Source organism: Galeopterus variegatus, unplaced genomic scaffold (genome assembly GCF_000696425.1).
Source record: "Galeopterus variegatus unplaced genomic scaffold, G_variegatus-3.0.2 Scaffold596, whole genome shotgun sequence".
Classification (NCBI taxonomy): domain Eukaryota; kingdom Metazoa; phylum Chordata; class Mammalia; order Dermoptera; family Cynocephalidae; genus Galeopterus; species Galeopterus variegatus.
The window spans coordinates 288,017-303,308 of NW_007726707.1; the positions used below are offsets into that span (position 1 = coordinate 288,017).

Below are 15,292 nucleotides of genomic sequence, written 5' to 3' on the forward strand. Positions count from 1 at the left end.
GCTGGGCATTTTGGAAGGGTGAGTACTAAGAATGGTCCATGCCCTTAGAGAATTAAAATTTAGTGAGAGACACTAAGTAAAAAGGCATGATACTGTTTAGTGTCCAAGGGGAGATGTAAGTGGAGTGCTGTGAGAGTAGCACAGGTTAGGGTTAGGGTTAGGGTTAGGGTTAGATTCACTGCTAAATTTCAGTACTATCGAGGCAGTTGTTCTTTTTTTCTTTAGTAATTACTTGCTTTGCTTTTAAATTGATTTTAATCTGTGCGTATTTTTAATTTTACATCTCTGAGTGTTAGCTGAGTTAAACAGAGTTAAAACAAGCTTCTTCACTGCAGAATTTTAGTGTACTAAGATGTATTCTCAGTCTCCAAGTGGGATACAACTGTAGTGGTTCTCAATCTCTTTAAACTGTGGATCTTTTTTTTTCTTTGAGCATCTAATCAGAGTGGTGTTCCTCAAAAACACTTTGTGAAACATCATTTTGGGATCTCATAAACTGAGCCTGGAAAGAGTCTACTTAAATAATGTTATTGTGAGAAATTAGACTGGTTGGATTGCAAAGTGGTAAGAAAATATAATAAAATAAATAACCTGTGTTACATAGGTTACAAATCAGTTTCCACATATATTTTCTAATCTGTTTGCATGCCACTTTGTAAATCAAAATACTTTTCATATTCCTGTTTTGATTTTTGCAACAACCTTTTAATATAAATAAGGCAAGAATTTCTATTGCCATTTTAGAGATGAGAAAACTTAGACTAGAGATTTAAAGACATGAGTAAGGTCACATAGCTAATAACTGGCAGAACTAGATTTTTTTATCCTGTTCCTTTGATACTTAAGTCTATTACTTGTAAAATATTATTTTTATTTTAAATTTATAACCCTGTGTGGAAGGCAGGGAAGTGATAGCTTCATTTCTAAGCTGTAATAGGAAACTAAAAGTCTTTAGTGATTTACCCACCTTCAACTAAGTGCTATTTAAATTTCTATTTAAGCTTTTCCCCTAAAATGGTAAATGCTTGCCACTATATAGTCCTTCTCAGAGTGTCTTTAGTAAAATACTGAAGTTAGGCATATTTGTCACTTGGTGGGTTACCATTTCATATAAAATATTTATTTGTATTATCCTTAATTGAGACAAATTGAATCTTCCCCAGAGAAAGCACAAAGATAAACAGTAATGATATTTGTTTTACATAGAATTTTAAATAACGTTTTCATTTTAAACTCTTTGGGTTGAATTTTGTAGACTAAGGATCCAAAATGTATTATGAGAGCCATTTGGCTGTGTTATTCCTCCTTCATTTAGGAGCTGGCCAGCCAGCTGACAAAACAAAACAAAACAAAAAAGATAAATAAAACTTTATCATCCTAATTGTACTTCATAAGGAGAAACAAAGTACTCCTATAATTATGATGTATCAAGTTGCCATGTCAAAAAAAAATAATAATTAAAACAGGAAATATGATTTCATGTAACTTTCAGTGATACTTACCTGTAATGGAGATCTTCAGATGAAAGCCCATGGTAAATGGACTTAACATTTTCAGCACCTATGTAAGATGTGGTCTTACATTTTTGGGGAGAGGAAAGGTTCTCATTTAGAACCTTCTTTGAACAGCTGGTACTGTCAGCTTTATCATTTTCACTGTCTTTTGTCCTATGACTCGGAGCTTAATATTCTTCGGTTCTTCGGAAATTAAATTCCAATTTTTACAGCAGTCATTCTTACTGTTCTACAAAGTACCTGTTTCTTTCATTAGTGTTTTCTCATTTTTGATACATTTAAATTTCAGAATCGTGAACCTCTGATGCCATCTCCGCAGTTTATCAAATCTTACTTCAGCTCTTTCACGGATGATATTATTTCTCAGCCTATGCTTAAAGGAGAGAAGTCTGATGAAGATAAAGACAAGGAAGGGGAAGCTTTAGAAGTGAAAGAAAAGTATGTCAAGCATGGTGTCTGCTTAATGGTTTTTTTGCTGCCGTGAACTTTTCCTAGAGCTCAAATGGGTTCTGAGTCATCTCAAAAAAAACTGTTTACCTACAGATATACATAAACTGAGATGCTGAGGAGTTTCCAAAGAGTAAATTTCTTTGAGGTTTTTTTTGCTTGCCTAGGAAAATGCCAATTTGGGGGCTCCTTGGATTTGATCCTGTAGTGTGCTGAAACCAAAGTACAGGATACTATGTTTAAAGTTGGAGATAATGCATAAGCCATCTAGCCTGCTTATGCATTCTTATTTATTAATACTTGTGTTTTGCTATTAAGGCTAGCTCTCCCCTGTAAGAGAAGGTACAAATATTATTACCAACATGATATTTTTTAATGAGTTTGGAAGAGAAGGGAATTTGGTTCCAGTAGCAAAGGATAACTAGGTTTTGCATCTATATCACATTGAAGGGTTTGAGGAAGCAGATTGCTTTTTGTCTTTATCTCCCAATTTTTCTACCATTGTTAGCCACCTTTGAAGGGAGGGTAGTGTGCATAATCATACCAAGATACATGAATTTTAGTAAGCGGATACACGATCTTTCACAGAATTGTAGATGGGAAGTAAATGTTTAAGATATCATATATCTCTTGTGACAGTGCTACGAATAATTTCCTCTTCTGGTTAAGAAATAGTCCTTGTCCCAGAAAAACTATAAAATAAAAATAAATAAATCCTAATCTGTTTAACTTCTACCCCCAATTCCAGTCCCACGCTGGCTGATTAACTTCTTAAGGGGAAATGGACAATTGCTTAAATCAGATATAAAAATAAAAATAAATAAATCCTAATCTGTTTAACTTCTACCCCCAACTCCAGTCCCACGCTGGCTGATTAACTTCTTAAGGGGAAATGGACAATTGCTTAAATCAGATATACTAAATGTGACAAGTTTTAGCCCTTGATCCTTTCTTATGTTCCTGTGTTCGATTTTGTTTACAGTTCTGGGTATTTAAAGGCCAAACAGTATATGGAAGAAGAAAACTATGATAAAATCATAAGTGAATGCTCAAAAGAAATAGATGCTCAAGGCAAATACATGGCAGAAGCATTATTACTACGAGCCACCTTCTACCTGCTTATAGGCAATGCCAATGCCGCCAAACCAGATTTAGATAAGGTCATCAGTTTGAAAGAAGCTAATGTGAAGGTACATTAAAAATGTGTGTGAGTGCGTGTGCCTGTGAAGAAATTTATAAACAGACATGATGCTTTTAGATATGTTTCACCAGATTTTTTAGCATTTCAATTGCCATTCTGCAAAAGGCTGTTTTTGTTTTGGAAAAAACTACACCTAATGACGATTGAGTTGGTTCAGTGAATCTGAAACATAGGTATCGATGATTTTTATCTTTAGCCAGGAAAAGAAATGTTTTTTTTTTTCCTGTCGCATCTGGTAGTTTCAGCTTCCCCTTGTAGCCACTGGCTACTGTATTCCACTATAGTTAGGTAGTAGTAAGGTTTATACAGCAATGCTATAGATAATATTGTAAGTAGCATGCAATATGTAGTACCAGGTTATAAAACAAGGTTAATAAAAATAAACATTTAATGATATATTCAGAAAGATTTTATGTTTACATGAATTAAAAAAGTTTCTAAAAGTATGATACATAAATATACCAAAAGTTTTTGCAGTTGTGTTGTTGGAATAGCTTTTCATTTTCCAAGTGTTCTCAATGAATATGTAATAATTTTCATAATGAAAATTTAGGGGGAATCTCTTGAATTATGTGAGCCTTTTACTCAGTGTAACAAGACACAGCTTAGCCCCCAATTAACTATATTCCTTATTGTTTTGTTAGCATCTCTGTGGCTTGTTTCCTCATTGAATTAAGTGAACTCTGTAGCCTCTTTCATCTCCAAATAAATCATTCATATATTTGGAGGATGTAAAAGTTGTTTTAAAGCCTAAGTATTTGTTAAAATTTCCTTTCAAAATGAGATTTTCACATTGATGATACTTTCATACTATGATAATTAATTTTCCTATTGCTTTTCCTGATGATTATATTCTGTTTATGTTTTTGTTATAATTGTGAGGGGCATTCTTATTTGTTTCATAGGTATACAGTAGTGTTTTGAACAAAATTTTGAAGAAACCTTTTTGTTTTTATGATCATGATTTTTAGTTTTAACAGCAAGTAGTAATGATGCCTACCGTATGCCGTGTACAAAGATTAACTCAAAATGGATCAGAGACTTAAATATAAGAGCTAAAACTATAAAATACCTAGAAGAAAACAGAGGAGTAAAGAAAACTTGGCTTAGACAGTGGTTCCTTAGATATGACACCAAAAACACAAATGACCAAAAAAAATGATAAATTGGACTTCATCAAAATTAAAAACTTCCATCCTTGAAAAGACACCAAAAGAAAGAGAATGGGAGAATATATTTATAGATCATTTATCCTGATAAGGGGCTTTGTCCTCAAAATAAATAACTCAACAACAAAAAGACAACATGATTTAAAAATAGGCAAAGGCTCTGAATAGGCATTTCTCCAAAGAATACATACAAATGACCGATACAGGTGGAGCAACCCTAAACTGAAAATCCAAAATCTAAAATGCTCCAAAATCCAGAATTTTTGAAGTGCTGGCATGATGATCAAAGGAAATGTTCATTGGAGCATTTCAGATAACAGAGTTTAGAATGAAGGGTGCTCAACCAGTTAGGTATCTGTAAATATTCCAAAATCTAAAAAAATTCATAATCCAAAATACTTATGGTTCCAAGCATTTTGGATAAAGGATACTCAATTTGTGATAAAAAGATGTTCAGCATCATTAGCCATTAGGGAAATACAAATCACAACCACAATAAGATACCACTCCATACCACTGGGATGGCTACAATAAAAAAGACAGACAATAAGGCTATAATAAAGATGAACAATAGCAATTGTTGGTGAGGATGTGGAGAAATTGGAACCCTCATACATTGCTGGTGGGATTTAAAATGGTATAGTTCCTTAGGAAATTAGTTTGGTAGTTCCTCAAAAAGTTAAAAACAGAGTTACCATATGGTCCAGCAATTCCGCTCTTAGGTATCTACCCAAGAGAATTGAAAGTATATGTCAACACCAAAACTTGTACATGAATGTTCATAGAAGCAGCATGATGTCCAAAACGTTGAAGCAACCCAAATGTCCATCAACTGATGAATGTGTAAATAATACGTGGTATATCTATGGCAATGGAATATGTTCCAGTCATAAAAAAAAAGTACTAATACATGCTACAACATGGGTGAACCTTGAAAACATTACACTAAGTAAAAGAATTCAGGCACAGAAGTCCATATAAGTGTGAGTCCATTTATATGAAATATCCAGGATATATAAATCCATAAAAATAGAAAGTAGATTGCTGGTTTCCAGCAGTTGGGGAGTAGGGGCAAATGGGAATGAGTGTTAATGGGTATGAGGTTTCTAATTGGGATGATAAAGTGTTCTGGAATTAGATAGTGGTGATCAATACATAACTTAACGAATATACTAAAAACGACTGACATGTACACTTTAAACAGACGAGGTTTATGGTAGGTGAATTATATCAATAAAGCTGTTATTTTAAATACCTAAATTGGAAAATAAAGTAGTAATGCTGAAACTTTCTCATTTGGGGTATGTAGCTTCAAGCAAATGCCCTCATCAAAAGAGGCAGCATGTACATGCAACAGCAGCAGCCTTTGCTGTCTACTCAGGATTTTAACATGGCTGCTGACATTGATCCTCAGAATGCAGATGTTTATCACCACCGAGGACAGGTAAAACTCTTTTTTTACTTTCAGATTGAACTATTTGGTACCATTTATAAGAACTTCTTAAAGTCTTCTGTCATTTCTGATAGCTGTGAACACAGTGGTTTACAGTTTGAACTGGCCTTTCTTTAGTTCCATCTTGAACATTTGTCCTTATAACTTTGATATTTACTTAATGAAAAAAAGAGGAAAGGAAGGCAAAAAATGTTGGCTTAGTGCAAGTTTGTTTTTCAGGTTTTTCTGGTTCATAGGTTTTCAATGAGTAAAACAATAACATTTAGTAAGCATTTTGAGTTAATGTTAGAATCAACAGTTTCCAGTTACAGCCTCATGTGGGTAAAACTGGGCTTTATAATACTATATCATGGCTTCTTGGAATGCATTATGGTGGAAAGTAAGTATGGGCTATCCGTATAAAAACAGAAAAGCTGAAGTTCTTTCTAATGGAGAATTTTAGTTAATATTTTTGTCTGAAGTGTGTTAAGTGGTGAGATAACCTCTTAAAATTCTCTGCATTTTGATCCTTACTTGTAGTGTCCCTAGATTAATTTGAAAAGTAATCATCTGATGTCTAACCTGCTTTGCAATTAGAAAGTACAGTGATGTTTAGTTTTCTAGAAGAAAGGGTTTCTTGCTTAATAGTGATCAAAATTAAAGAACAAAAAGTGGTGGGCTTATAGTTCTGTTAAAAATTGGACACCAATTTTTAGAATTTTTTTCTTTAAAATTACAGGACTTTCTAGTTCACTTTTTCTAGAAAGCAATTCTATACTGAGTAATTACTACATGCTGAGCATTATGCTGAGCTGTGATAGTAGAGAAGAGATAAGATATGCACTTAACTGGTACACCTATTATTTAGGATTGCATTTGTTCATGCATTTTTTCCTTAGCTGAAAATACTGCTTGATCAAGTTGAAGAAGCAGTGGCAGATTTTGATGAATGTATTAGATTAAGACCCGAGTCTGCTCTGGCACAAGCTCAGAAATGTTTTGCATTGGTAGGTACTACTTCCTTTTATATTTTCCTAAATTTTATTTCCCAGTGTCAACAAAAATGAGTATTTTATTATGTATAAAAATCATCTATTTTTTTCTCCCAAAGGATGACTACAAGGGGAAAAATGTATCAGTAAGCATATATGCTAATTGATATACAGCTCCTATATTCTGCTAGACCGTTTGTTCAGGTTCATCTTGATAGATGTTTCTCACAAATTTTATGCTCCCCTAAATAGAACTGGTCTCCCTCCTTTTCTGCCATAAACCAGTACAAAAAAAAGAGAACATTTTAAAGAAGTACTCCGCAATCATCACATTACGTTAACTGCTCTCTCCTCTCTCCTTATAGAGCTAAACAATATTCAGAAACACAAAGCTGAAAATGTAAAATAAGTCCATTTCTAGTAAAATGAGGTTCTTTCAGTTAGCCTTACAGCCAGAGTCCTAAAAGAATTTTCCTTTTAAAGAAAGATATTGGGTCACAGACATAAACACATCTATGTTACAGATGAAAAAATTTTATTAGACTTAAAATTCCACCGTTTATATGCTGAGTTAACTTCTTGTAACTTAGTATGCCCTCTTCTAGAGTATTGAATACCTTGAAATTGTATAGTATCTTTGAAGTCCTAGCTGTACATAGCCTTTGGATCCCTGTTGCTCAGATATTTCCTTGGAACCTTTTGGATGCAGCAAATTATGTTAGCAAATCACCTGCTTTTCTGGAAATATTTATGTAATTTTGTATGTCTTTTGTAATATGTTAGTATTCCATGATTTTTTTAAGTTCTTGATTTGATAGGCCTGTTTTGATTTTTTCAATAGTATCGCCAGGCATACACAGGAAACAATTCTTCACAAATCCAAGCAGCTATGAAAGGTTTTGAAGAGGTCATAAAGAAATTCCCAAGGTGTGCTGAAGGCTATGCACTATATGCCCAGGTAAATGTGATTTTTCAAAACTGAATTTGTATGCTGATTCCCAATATAGTAATCAGAAAACAGTGCTACCCTGGTTGCAGTTTCAGTGGAAGCAGGAGGCTCTGTTCCTGCTTTGATTCTCATGGCACCCAGGATGGTCTTGATGTCACCTCAGGAGACACTTCTCTGTTATACAATTTGGAAACCATGGCTCTGAACTCGTAATGTGGAGAAACTCTCTCATGTTTTCATTTGGATTGGATTTGCAAAAAGTAATTACCTTAGGGAAATTTACTGTATGCAATTGGTGGGCAAAATTCCCATGGAAAGGGTTTTTTTTCTATTTGGTTACTGTCCTTTTACATGCTTAGATAGACTGTAACAGCTTGTTTTAATTTCTCTTTGGTTTGTTAAAGCTTTTTTGGTTTAGGATTGAAGCTGTAGAAAGTAGGATTTAAATTTGAATTACTTTAACTTTTTGATTATGTAGTCTGAAATTCTTGGAGATTTATTAATTTTTAAATCTTTCATTTAAATGAAAATGATTAGCTTTCTTTAGCCACAGTTATACTTTTTTCCCCTCAAGTTATCTCTGAATGACTATTTTGTTAGTATTTGAGTTGAAAGTTGCTTTTGGTATCTACATAAACCAGCCATCTCAGTATGCTATATAATCTTTTTATCTTATTTATTTATTTTTTTTCTAAAGATGACCAGTAAGAGGATCTTAACCCTTGACTTGGTGTTGTCAGCACCACGCTCTCCTAAGTGAGCCAACTGGCCATCCCTGTATAGGGATCTGAACCCATGGCCTTGGTGTTATCAGCACCACACTCTCCTAAGTGAGCCACGGGCCAGCCCTTTTTTATCTTATTTTTATTACAAAAGAAATGTGGTTTCCCCCTACAAACATCACAGTATAGAAAACATTTTAAAATTACCATCCCTGGTAGACTCCTCTCCTGAAACCATTCTGAAGGTTGCTTATTTTGTTATTAATTTCCTTCATGCTATCTTTAGGCAGGAAAATTTTCACAAGGACTTTGAGGGTTTATTGAGGGAAGGACTGTGTGAAGATTGATTTGTGTTGGATCTGTTCTTTAAAGGTAGATCCTACACATCACTCCATTATTAGGGAATGAAATTCTGGGGTATGAAACACAATACAGAAGTTTGAAATAATGTTATCTAGTAAGTTTTTGTTCTTTACAGTTCCTAGACAGAATGGTAATAAAAAACTAAACATTGTTTGCTGACTACACTCTATTTGATTAATTATAAAAACATGTACTATAAAATTTTATAGAACGTATAAAAGCTAAAGTAAGACATGCACATTTTAATTGTATGATATTTGTATTGATTAGGTACACTTGGGTTTATGCCTTATATGTAATTAGTAATAAACCATAAAGTGACAGCACCATCCTCATCATTGTCATGGAATTCAGAAGGGCTTTTTGGGTATGCATTTCTGTAAGAAGCTAAGAGAGCAAAGACCACTGAATAGTTTTCCTAAATGCAGAGCTTTCCTAAATGCACATTTCCCTGTCACTATTCTGCCTTCAAAATAGGTTTTGCTTATGAGTTGTCTTCTCATCAGAACTAGCGTTATCATAGTCTGTTTGCACTCAAATGTCTGTTCTTAGGTTCCTCTTCTAACTTTTGCTTCACTTTGTAGTTACATATAATGTAACTTTATGTATACATATACATATATTTATATAGTATAACTTTTTTCTTTTAACCCTCAAAGCTATGGAATGCATCCAACAGTAAACAAATACACTTTAACTTATCCTAACTTATCCTTCCAAATGAATATTGCCCATAAAGTAATTCCCTTGGGATGTATTATGATAAATTATGAATAAGGAATATGTGACATGAGTGTACTTGTGAGAATGTGACATTAGAACTGTCACTAAGAGTGGGATTTTCTCTATTCCAAAGTTTACCAGACTATCTGCTGTTGCATATAACTAACCACTTGCCAAAAAGAAAAAGACAGTTAAGATTTCTTATTTATAACAGTGCCACCTAAAAACCCTGATAATTAACATGTAAAATTTAAATCAGTTTGTATTCCTAAAACATAATAATTTGGTGATGAATAGATAAATGAAGGAGATTTTAATAATTAATAAGCAGTATACTTTTAATGACTTAGGTTGACAGTTACCTTAATATAACTGAAGTATTTCCTCACATAGGCATTAACAGATCAACAACAGTTTGGTAAAGCTGATGAAATGTATGATAAATGTATTGATTTGGAACCAGATAATGCCACAACATACGTTCATAAAGGGTAAGTATTTTTGTGGGTTCCTTTTGTTCCAATAAGAAACTAAATTTCTTGCATGGTAATGAAATGGATTTCTTTTGGCCATTGAGGAAAGGGGGGGACTGTGGTAGAGAAGTATCAGTGAGTTAATTGACAAAGTTCTTAATACTTGTGGGTGCTGTTTCATTTTTATATAAAAATTAGTAAATGCACTATTTTCAGTCTAGGCTAAGATTTTTTTTTTTTTTTATTCCTTTTTGTCTTTTTTACTGACCGGTAACGGGATCGCAACCCTCGGTGTCGCACCCGTACCGGGGACCGGCAACAGGATTGCAACCCTCGGTGTTGCGCCCGCACTGCGCTCAGCCAGTGAGCGGGAACCGGTCTCCACATGGGATCCGAACCCTCGGCGGGAGCGCCGCCACACTCCCAAGCAGCGTACTCTCCAGTGCACCACCAGGCTGGCCCTAGGCTAAGATTTTAATTTCAGTTTTGCATATCCTATCAAATGTTGTTTGTATAAAAATGGGAAACATTTAATAAGTTTTTCCTATCCTTATGTACTTGAATTATAAGAAACATCACTTAAATTTAAACAGTAGTAAAAAATAAGGGATGCAAAGTAGGTTAGTAATAGAGCCTAGACTGTTGGACATTTTTTTCATGATAAGGAAACTTAGACTACAAAACCAACTTAAGTTGAGAAAAAAACAAAATTTGATGCTGATTATAAGCTGCTTTAGTTTTTGTTTTTTCTTGTAAGTTAAATTATAGATTGATTTAAGGGCAGAAATTTAGTTATACACTTATATTCCCATTGATACTGGACCACATTTGACTGCCTTTTTGCATTTGCAGTTTACTTCAACTTCAGTGGAAGCAAGATCTGGACAGAGGTTTGGAGCTTATCAGCAAGGCTATTGAAATTGACAATAAATGTGATTTTGCATATGAAACCATGGGAACTATTGAAGTGCAAAGGTAATGTCTAGAGTCTGTTCTTAGGAAATTTATGGCAAATCCATAGATATTTATCTTTTCCTTCTCATTACATACATGTTATTGTCAATATCCATAAAAATTTTAAAGTTTGTTGTGCCTTTTGAGGCTAGATTCCCTTCAAACTACACAACTTTGATTTGCATTGTTTCATTATTTTTCCAAATTAAAACACTAATAAAAGTTAAGTCAAGTATATGCATTTGAAAGGAAAACTAGGTCTTTCTCTAATACCTGTTGTGTGTTCTTTCCTCTTTTCACCCATATTACTTCTGTTGGAGGAAAAAACACCTGTAATGTGCCTAGGCCTTGCAGAGTAACATAAAGATTGGTAGCCAGGTTGCCAGAATATCTGGCTTCTGCTACAAAGAAGCAAACAGCTAAATGACTGGGCAAGCTACAGTATCATCTCTGAGCCCCTGAATTTTCTTTAAAATTGGGGTTGGATAAGAAGATTTTTTGCAACTCTGGCTCACCCTAACTTCTCGTTTTTTACATATGTTTATCCAGAGTTGCTCTTAAGATCCTTCATTCACAGGTGACAGCTGTTTACTCATGGATTTATTGTAGTATACCATCTTAATATTGGCATTGCCATCCATTTGAGTACCTATTCTAGACAGGTACTGAACTTTAGGTGTTCTCCTAAAAATTATTTCAATTGATCTTTACCCCCATCTTTATAAAGGTGGAGATTATATGATCCCCAATTTAACAAGAGTATACAAACTGATGCCTAAACTAGTTAACAAAGTTGCACAGTGAACCAGGAGTGAAGCCAGGATTTTAGTCCATATTTCACTGATACCAAAGTCACCTATCTTGCCATTATCACTTGTCAGAAACCAGCATGAGTATTCTTAGTTCCATATTATTCAGCCCTTCCTGTGGCCCTCTCCCTGCTCCAAAGTAGTCAGGAGATATATATATAAATATATAGGCTGATTTTGTGGGTTTTTTTAACCATTCTGTACTGACAATCGCACATAAACATTAAATTATTTCTTAATTGCTAATTTTTTAATGTGAATAAAATATTCTCATACTGGAATAGGATAGGGCAGTGGTTCTTAATCTTTTTTTGAGCAAAGCTGTGGATTCTTCTAAGAATAATGCAAAAATACTTAGTGCTAACACTAAGGTCAAGGGTTCGGATCCCCATACTGGCCAGCTGCCAAAAACAAAAAAATAAATAGTGTACATATAAAAACACTTTGCATTTAATTTAAGGTGTTTATAGATCCTGTATTAAGGACCCCTGATTTAGGGGTTTTGATGGAATTTTGTTTGTATGTTAATTGTACTTTAAGAAGTCCATTCTAAATAAAACCTTATAATCAAATAAAAGATTGTAAATAAGTGAATCAAATTGCTGATTTTCCTAGGATTTGGCAGATCTGCTTGCTAATCTGTTGACCTAATATCTGAACATGAATTCTCTAAAAAGTTTGTTTTAAATAAGTCTATCATAGCCAAATATTGTAGTGGGAGGTTAAATATAGTCACCCTAAAGGTAACTATTACTTCTTAGAATCTAATTGGCATGAACATATTAAGGACTTAGTATTTGTAGAATTACATACATGTATAGATATATACAGCAAATACTAGCATACTATATATATATAGATAATACTAATTATTTAAAACAGTTGATTCTTAGTAGCTATATAAAGCCTAGCTGTGTTAGACCATTAGAGATAAATTGTATCTTACTGACCGAACATATTCATCTATTTACTCAAAAAACGGGTAGTAATTGCCAGCCATTGTACTGGGTTCTGGTAATTGAAAGATGTCCATCAAGGAGCTCGTAAGTTTGTGGTGTGAACAAATACATATTCATCTAACTGTGCATAGAATGACCGTAAGAGCTATGAGAACACTGGCTAATTGCCCTAGGCAGGGAAGAGGAAGATATTTTTCATGAGGATATTGTATGAGGATACTTCAAAAAGTTCATGCAACTGTTGTATTGTCTTTCAATTCTGTTTTTCCACAAAGTTTTTAAAGTACCCTTTTACTAGAACTGGGCATTAGAAAGGTGAGGATTTGACCAGAATCAGACAAAGAGGCAGTACACATCAAGGAACTCAGATACACCTGTGTGACTGGAGCAGAGGTGAATGGTGTTGGGGATATGGTGACAAGAGATGAAGTGGAAAGATGGTGGACTCAGATCAGTGAAGAGGCCCTTAGTGTTCCCTGATGAAACACACAGAAACACAGAAATTGAGGAACCAGGCAGAATTATGGTTTTAAATGAGCCATTTAATTTTCCTAGTCTGACTGTTCTTATCTGTAAACAAATAATACAAGAGGTATAATGTAAGCACATAGTATTTGTAATAGTAGCTTACATGTATTTAGTGCTTTTAGTGTGCTAGGCACTCTTGTGTATTATAAAAGAAGCTTTTATTAGAATCATAGTTGAAACTTAGTTAGATTTCATGTAGCATCACTTACAAACTTCATTGGATATTGTGGAGTGCTTGTTGAATCTGAAACTTTTAAAATTTTTGTTCTTTTAGAGGAAACATGGAAAAAGCCATTGACATGTTCAACAAAGCTATCAACCTGGCCAAGTCGGAAATGGAGATGGCTCATCTGTATTCACTTTGTGATGCTGCCCATGCCCAGACAGAAGTTGCAAAGAAATATGGATTAAAACCACCAACATTATAAAACGGAGCAAGGAGACTGACCCTCTTTTTAAAAGAAGTTTACCCCCTCTTCAATTGAACCCTAAAGACACTGTCATGAACCATGCTGAATGGTGGAACTTAGTATTTCCGTTTGTGGTGTTGTCAGTCCTTACATCTGTTTCATGTTTAGGTGTTGTGGGCGTGGCTGTTGGAGGAAGTTTGCAGTCTTGCAGCTTTTATTCCCTGTGCAACAAAAGCTTAGATCCTGTTAAAAGGGACATTGAAATAAAGTTGCAAAGAGTACAAATGATAATTGGCCATGCAAATAAAAACTTTGATTTGTTGATTTTTTTTTTTTTTTTAATGGGGGGCGGGTAGGGTGTTGATTATGTTCCGGATGATTTTGTCTTTATCTGTATGTGTGTATAATATGAGTATTTTACAGCATGTTGGTTTTTAAATTAACATAGTAAATACTGTAAAATAGATTTCTTCTGTATTCAGTTAATCCCTTTCACTTTTTGAAGGAAACAAAATTTAACTGGGGATTAAAGTAAAATTAAAAGACCCTTTAAACCATTGTCAGCATACACAATGCTTCTGATTCTGCAGAACTTTAGGAACTTAGTGGCAACTGTTAATCCTTTTTGACCCCCTTCCATTCCAATGGATAATGTACATCATTCTTAAAGTCCACAACAGCTGGCTTCATATAGTAAATTATGCAGAAGCAAAATATTCTGATTGATACATGTGCTGGAAGACATATAATGGTGGAGTGAACCAGGGAAAGAGGTAAGCTGAAGTTGAATTGTGTTTATAATTGTAATAAGTAGGACTATTTAATAGTGTACTTTTTAAAGAAAGTGCAGGTTGCTTATATGTATAAACCAAATAAAGATGGAACAAGTGTGATATGGAAATATTTAGTTTAAAATTTCTAGTGAAGAAAATGTGGCTTAAAGCTTCAAAAAGGATGTAAGTCTTAGAGCCAGAACATAATATTTCCTGAAATGACAAGATTATTGCTTCAGTTACAGCTACATGTACTTGAGGAATTTTGATCCAGTATTTTTACAGATGCTGAGGACATGCAGAGTGCTTTTTAGAGCTGAGTTAACCTTGATCTCTGAAGACTAACTGCCCATGTCCAGGTCTTCACTAGGGATACTGACAGCAGATATTTTTGTTGTCAATTTTATCTTTATACCACTCCTTACTTAGAAATCACTTAAAGGTTTATTTCCAATTGTCACTTTTATAGATCATTCTTTTGCTTATATGCTGGATTTTTCTGGAGACAGATGGGTTGTGTTCTTAAGGGGTCTCGAGATATTTGGGATGGGGAGAGGTTTATTAAGTCTGAACATAATAAAAGAGCAAGCCTTCAGTTATACTTTTCTGGAAATGAAACCTTATTATAGTTTACATTGTTGGGAGTAAAGGAGCATTTTACCCATCTTTAAAGGGTGCTGTATCCTGTTGAAACCAAAAATATTTTTGTCTATAAATGCTGTCTTTTTAGAAACTGTTAGAAATGACTCCCTTCCAAATTCAGTCTTTGGAAAATATAGAGGAAGTCTCTAATTAATGGGAGCAGTTAACATAATTTAAGGTGATTTGGATAATGGAAAGTTTGAAAGCTCTGCATTTTGTTCTTAAATTCTGC

General features: G+C 34.1%; 1 protein-coding gene across 1 annotated transcript in view; it reads left to right on the plus strand.

Annotated features, from left to right (window-relative positions):
- Positions 1 to 15,013, plus strand: part of TOMM70A (translocase of outer mitochondrial membrane 70 homolog A (S. cerevisiae)) — a 43,252-nt gene extending 28,239 nt beyond the window's left edge. Inside the window, exons 5-12 of the mRNA XM_008570353.1 lie at positions 1,804 to 1,952; positions 2,944 to 3,151; positions 5,641 to 5,775; positions 6,663 to 6,770; positions 7,597 to 7,713; positions 9,906 to 10,003; positions 10,838 to 10,960; positions 13,510 to 15,013. Of these exons, the coding sequence (XP_008568575.1) occupies positions 1,804 to 1,952; positions 2,944 to 3,151; positions 5,641 to 5,775; positions 6,663 to 6,770; positions 7,597 to 7,713; positions 9,906 to 10,003; positions 10,838 to 10,960; positions 13,510 to 13,663 (1,092 nt within the window). The 3' untranslated portion in view covers positions 13,664 to 15,013. The remainder of the gene's footprint in view (positions 1 to 1,803; positions 1,953 to 2,943; positions 3,152 to 5,640; positions 5,776 to 6,662; positions 6,771 to 7,596; positions 7,714 to 9,905; positions 10,004 to 10,837; positions 10,961 to 13,509) is intronic.
- Positions 15,014 to 15,292: the final 279 nt, after the last annotated feature.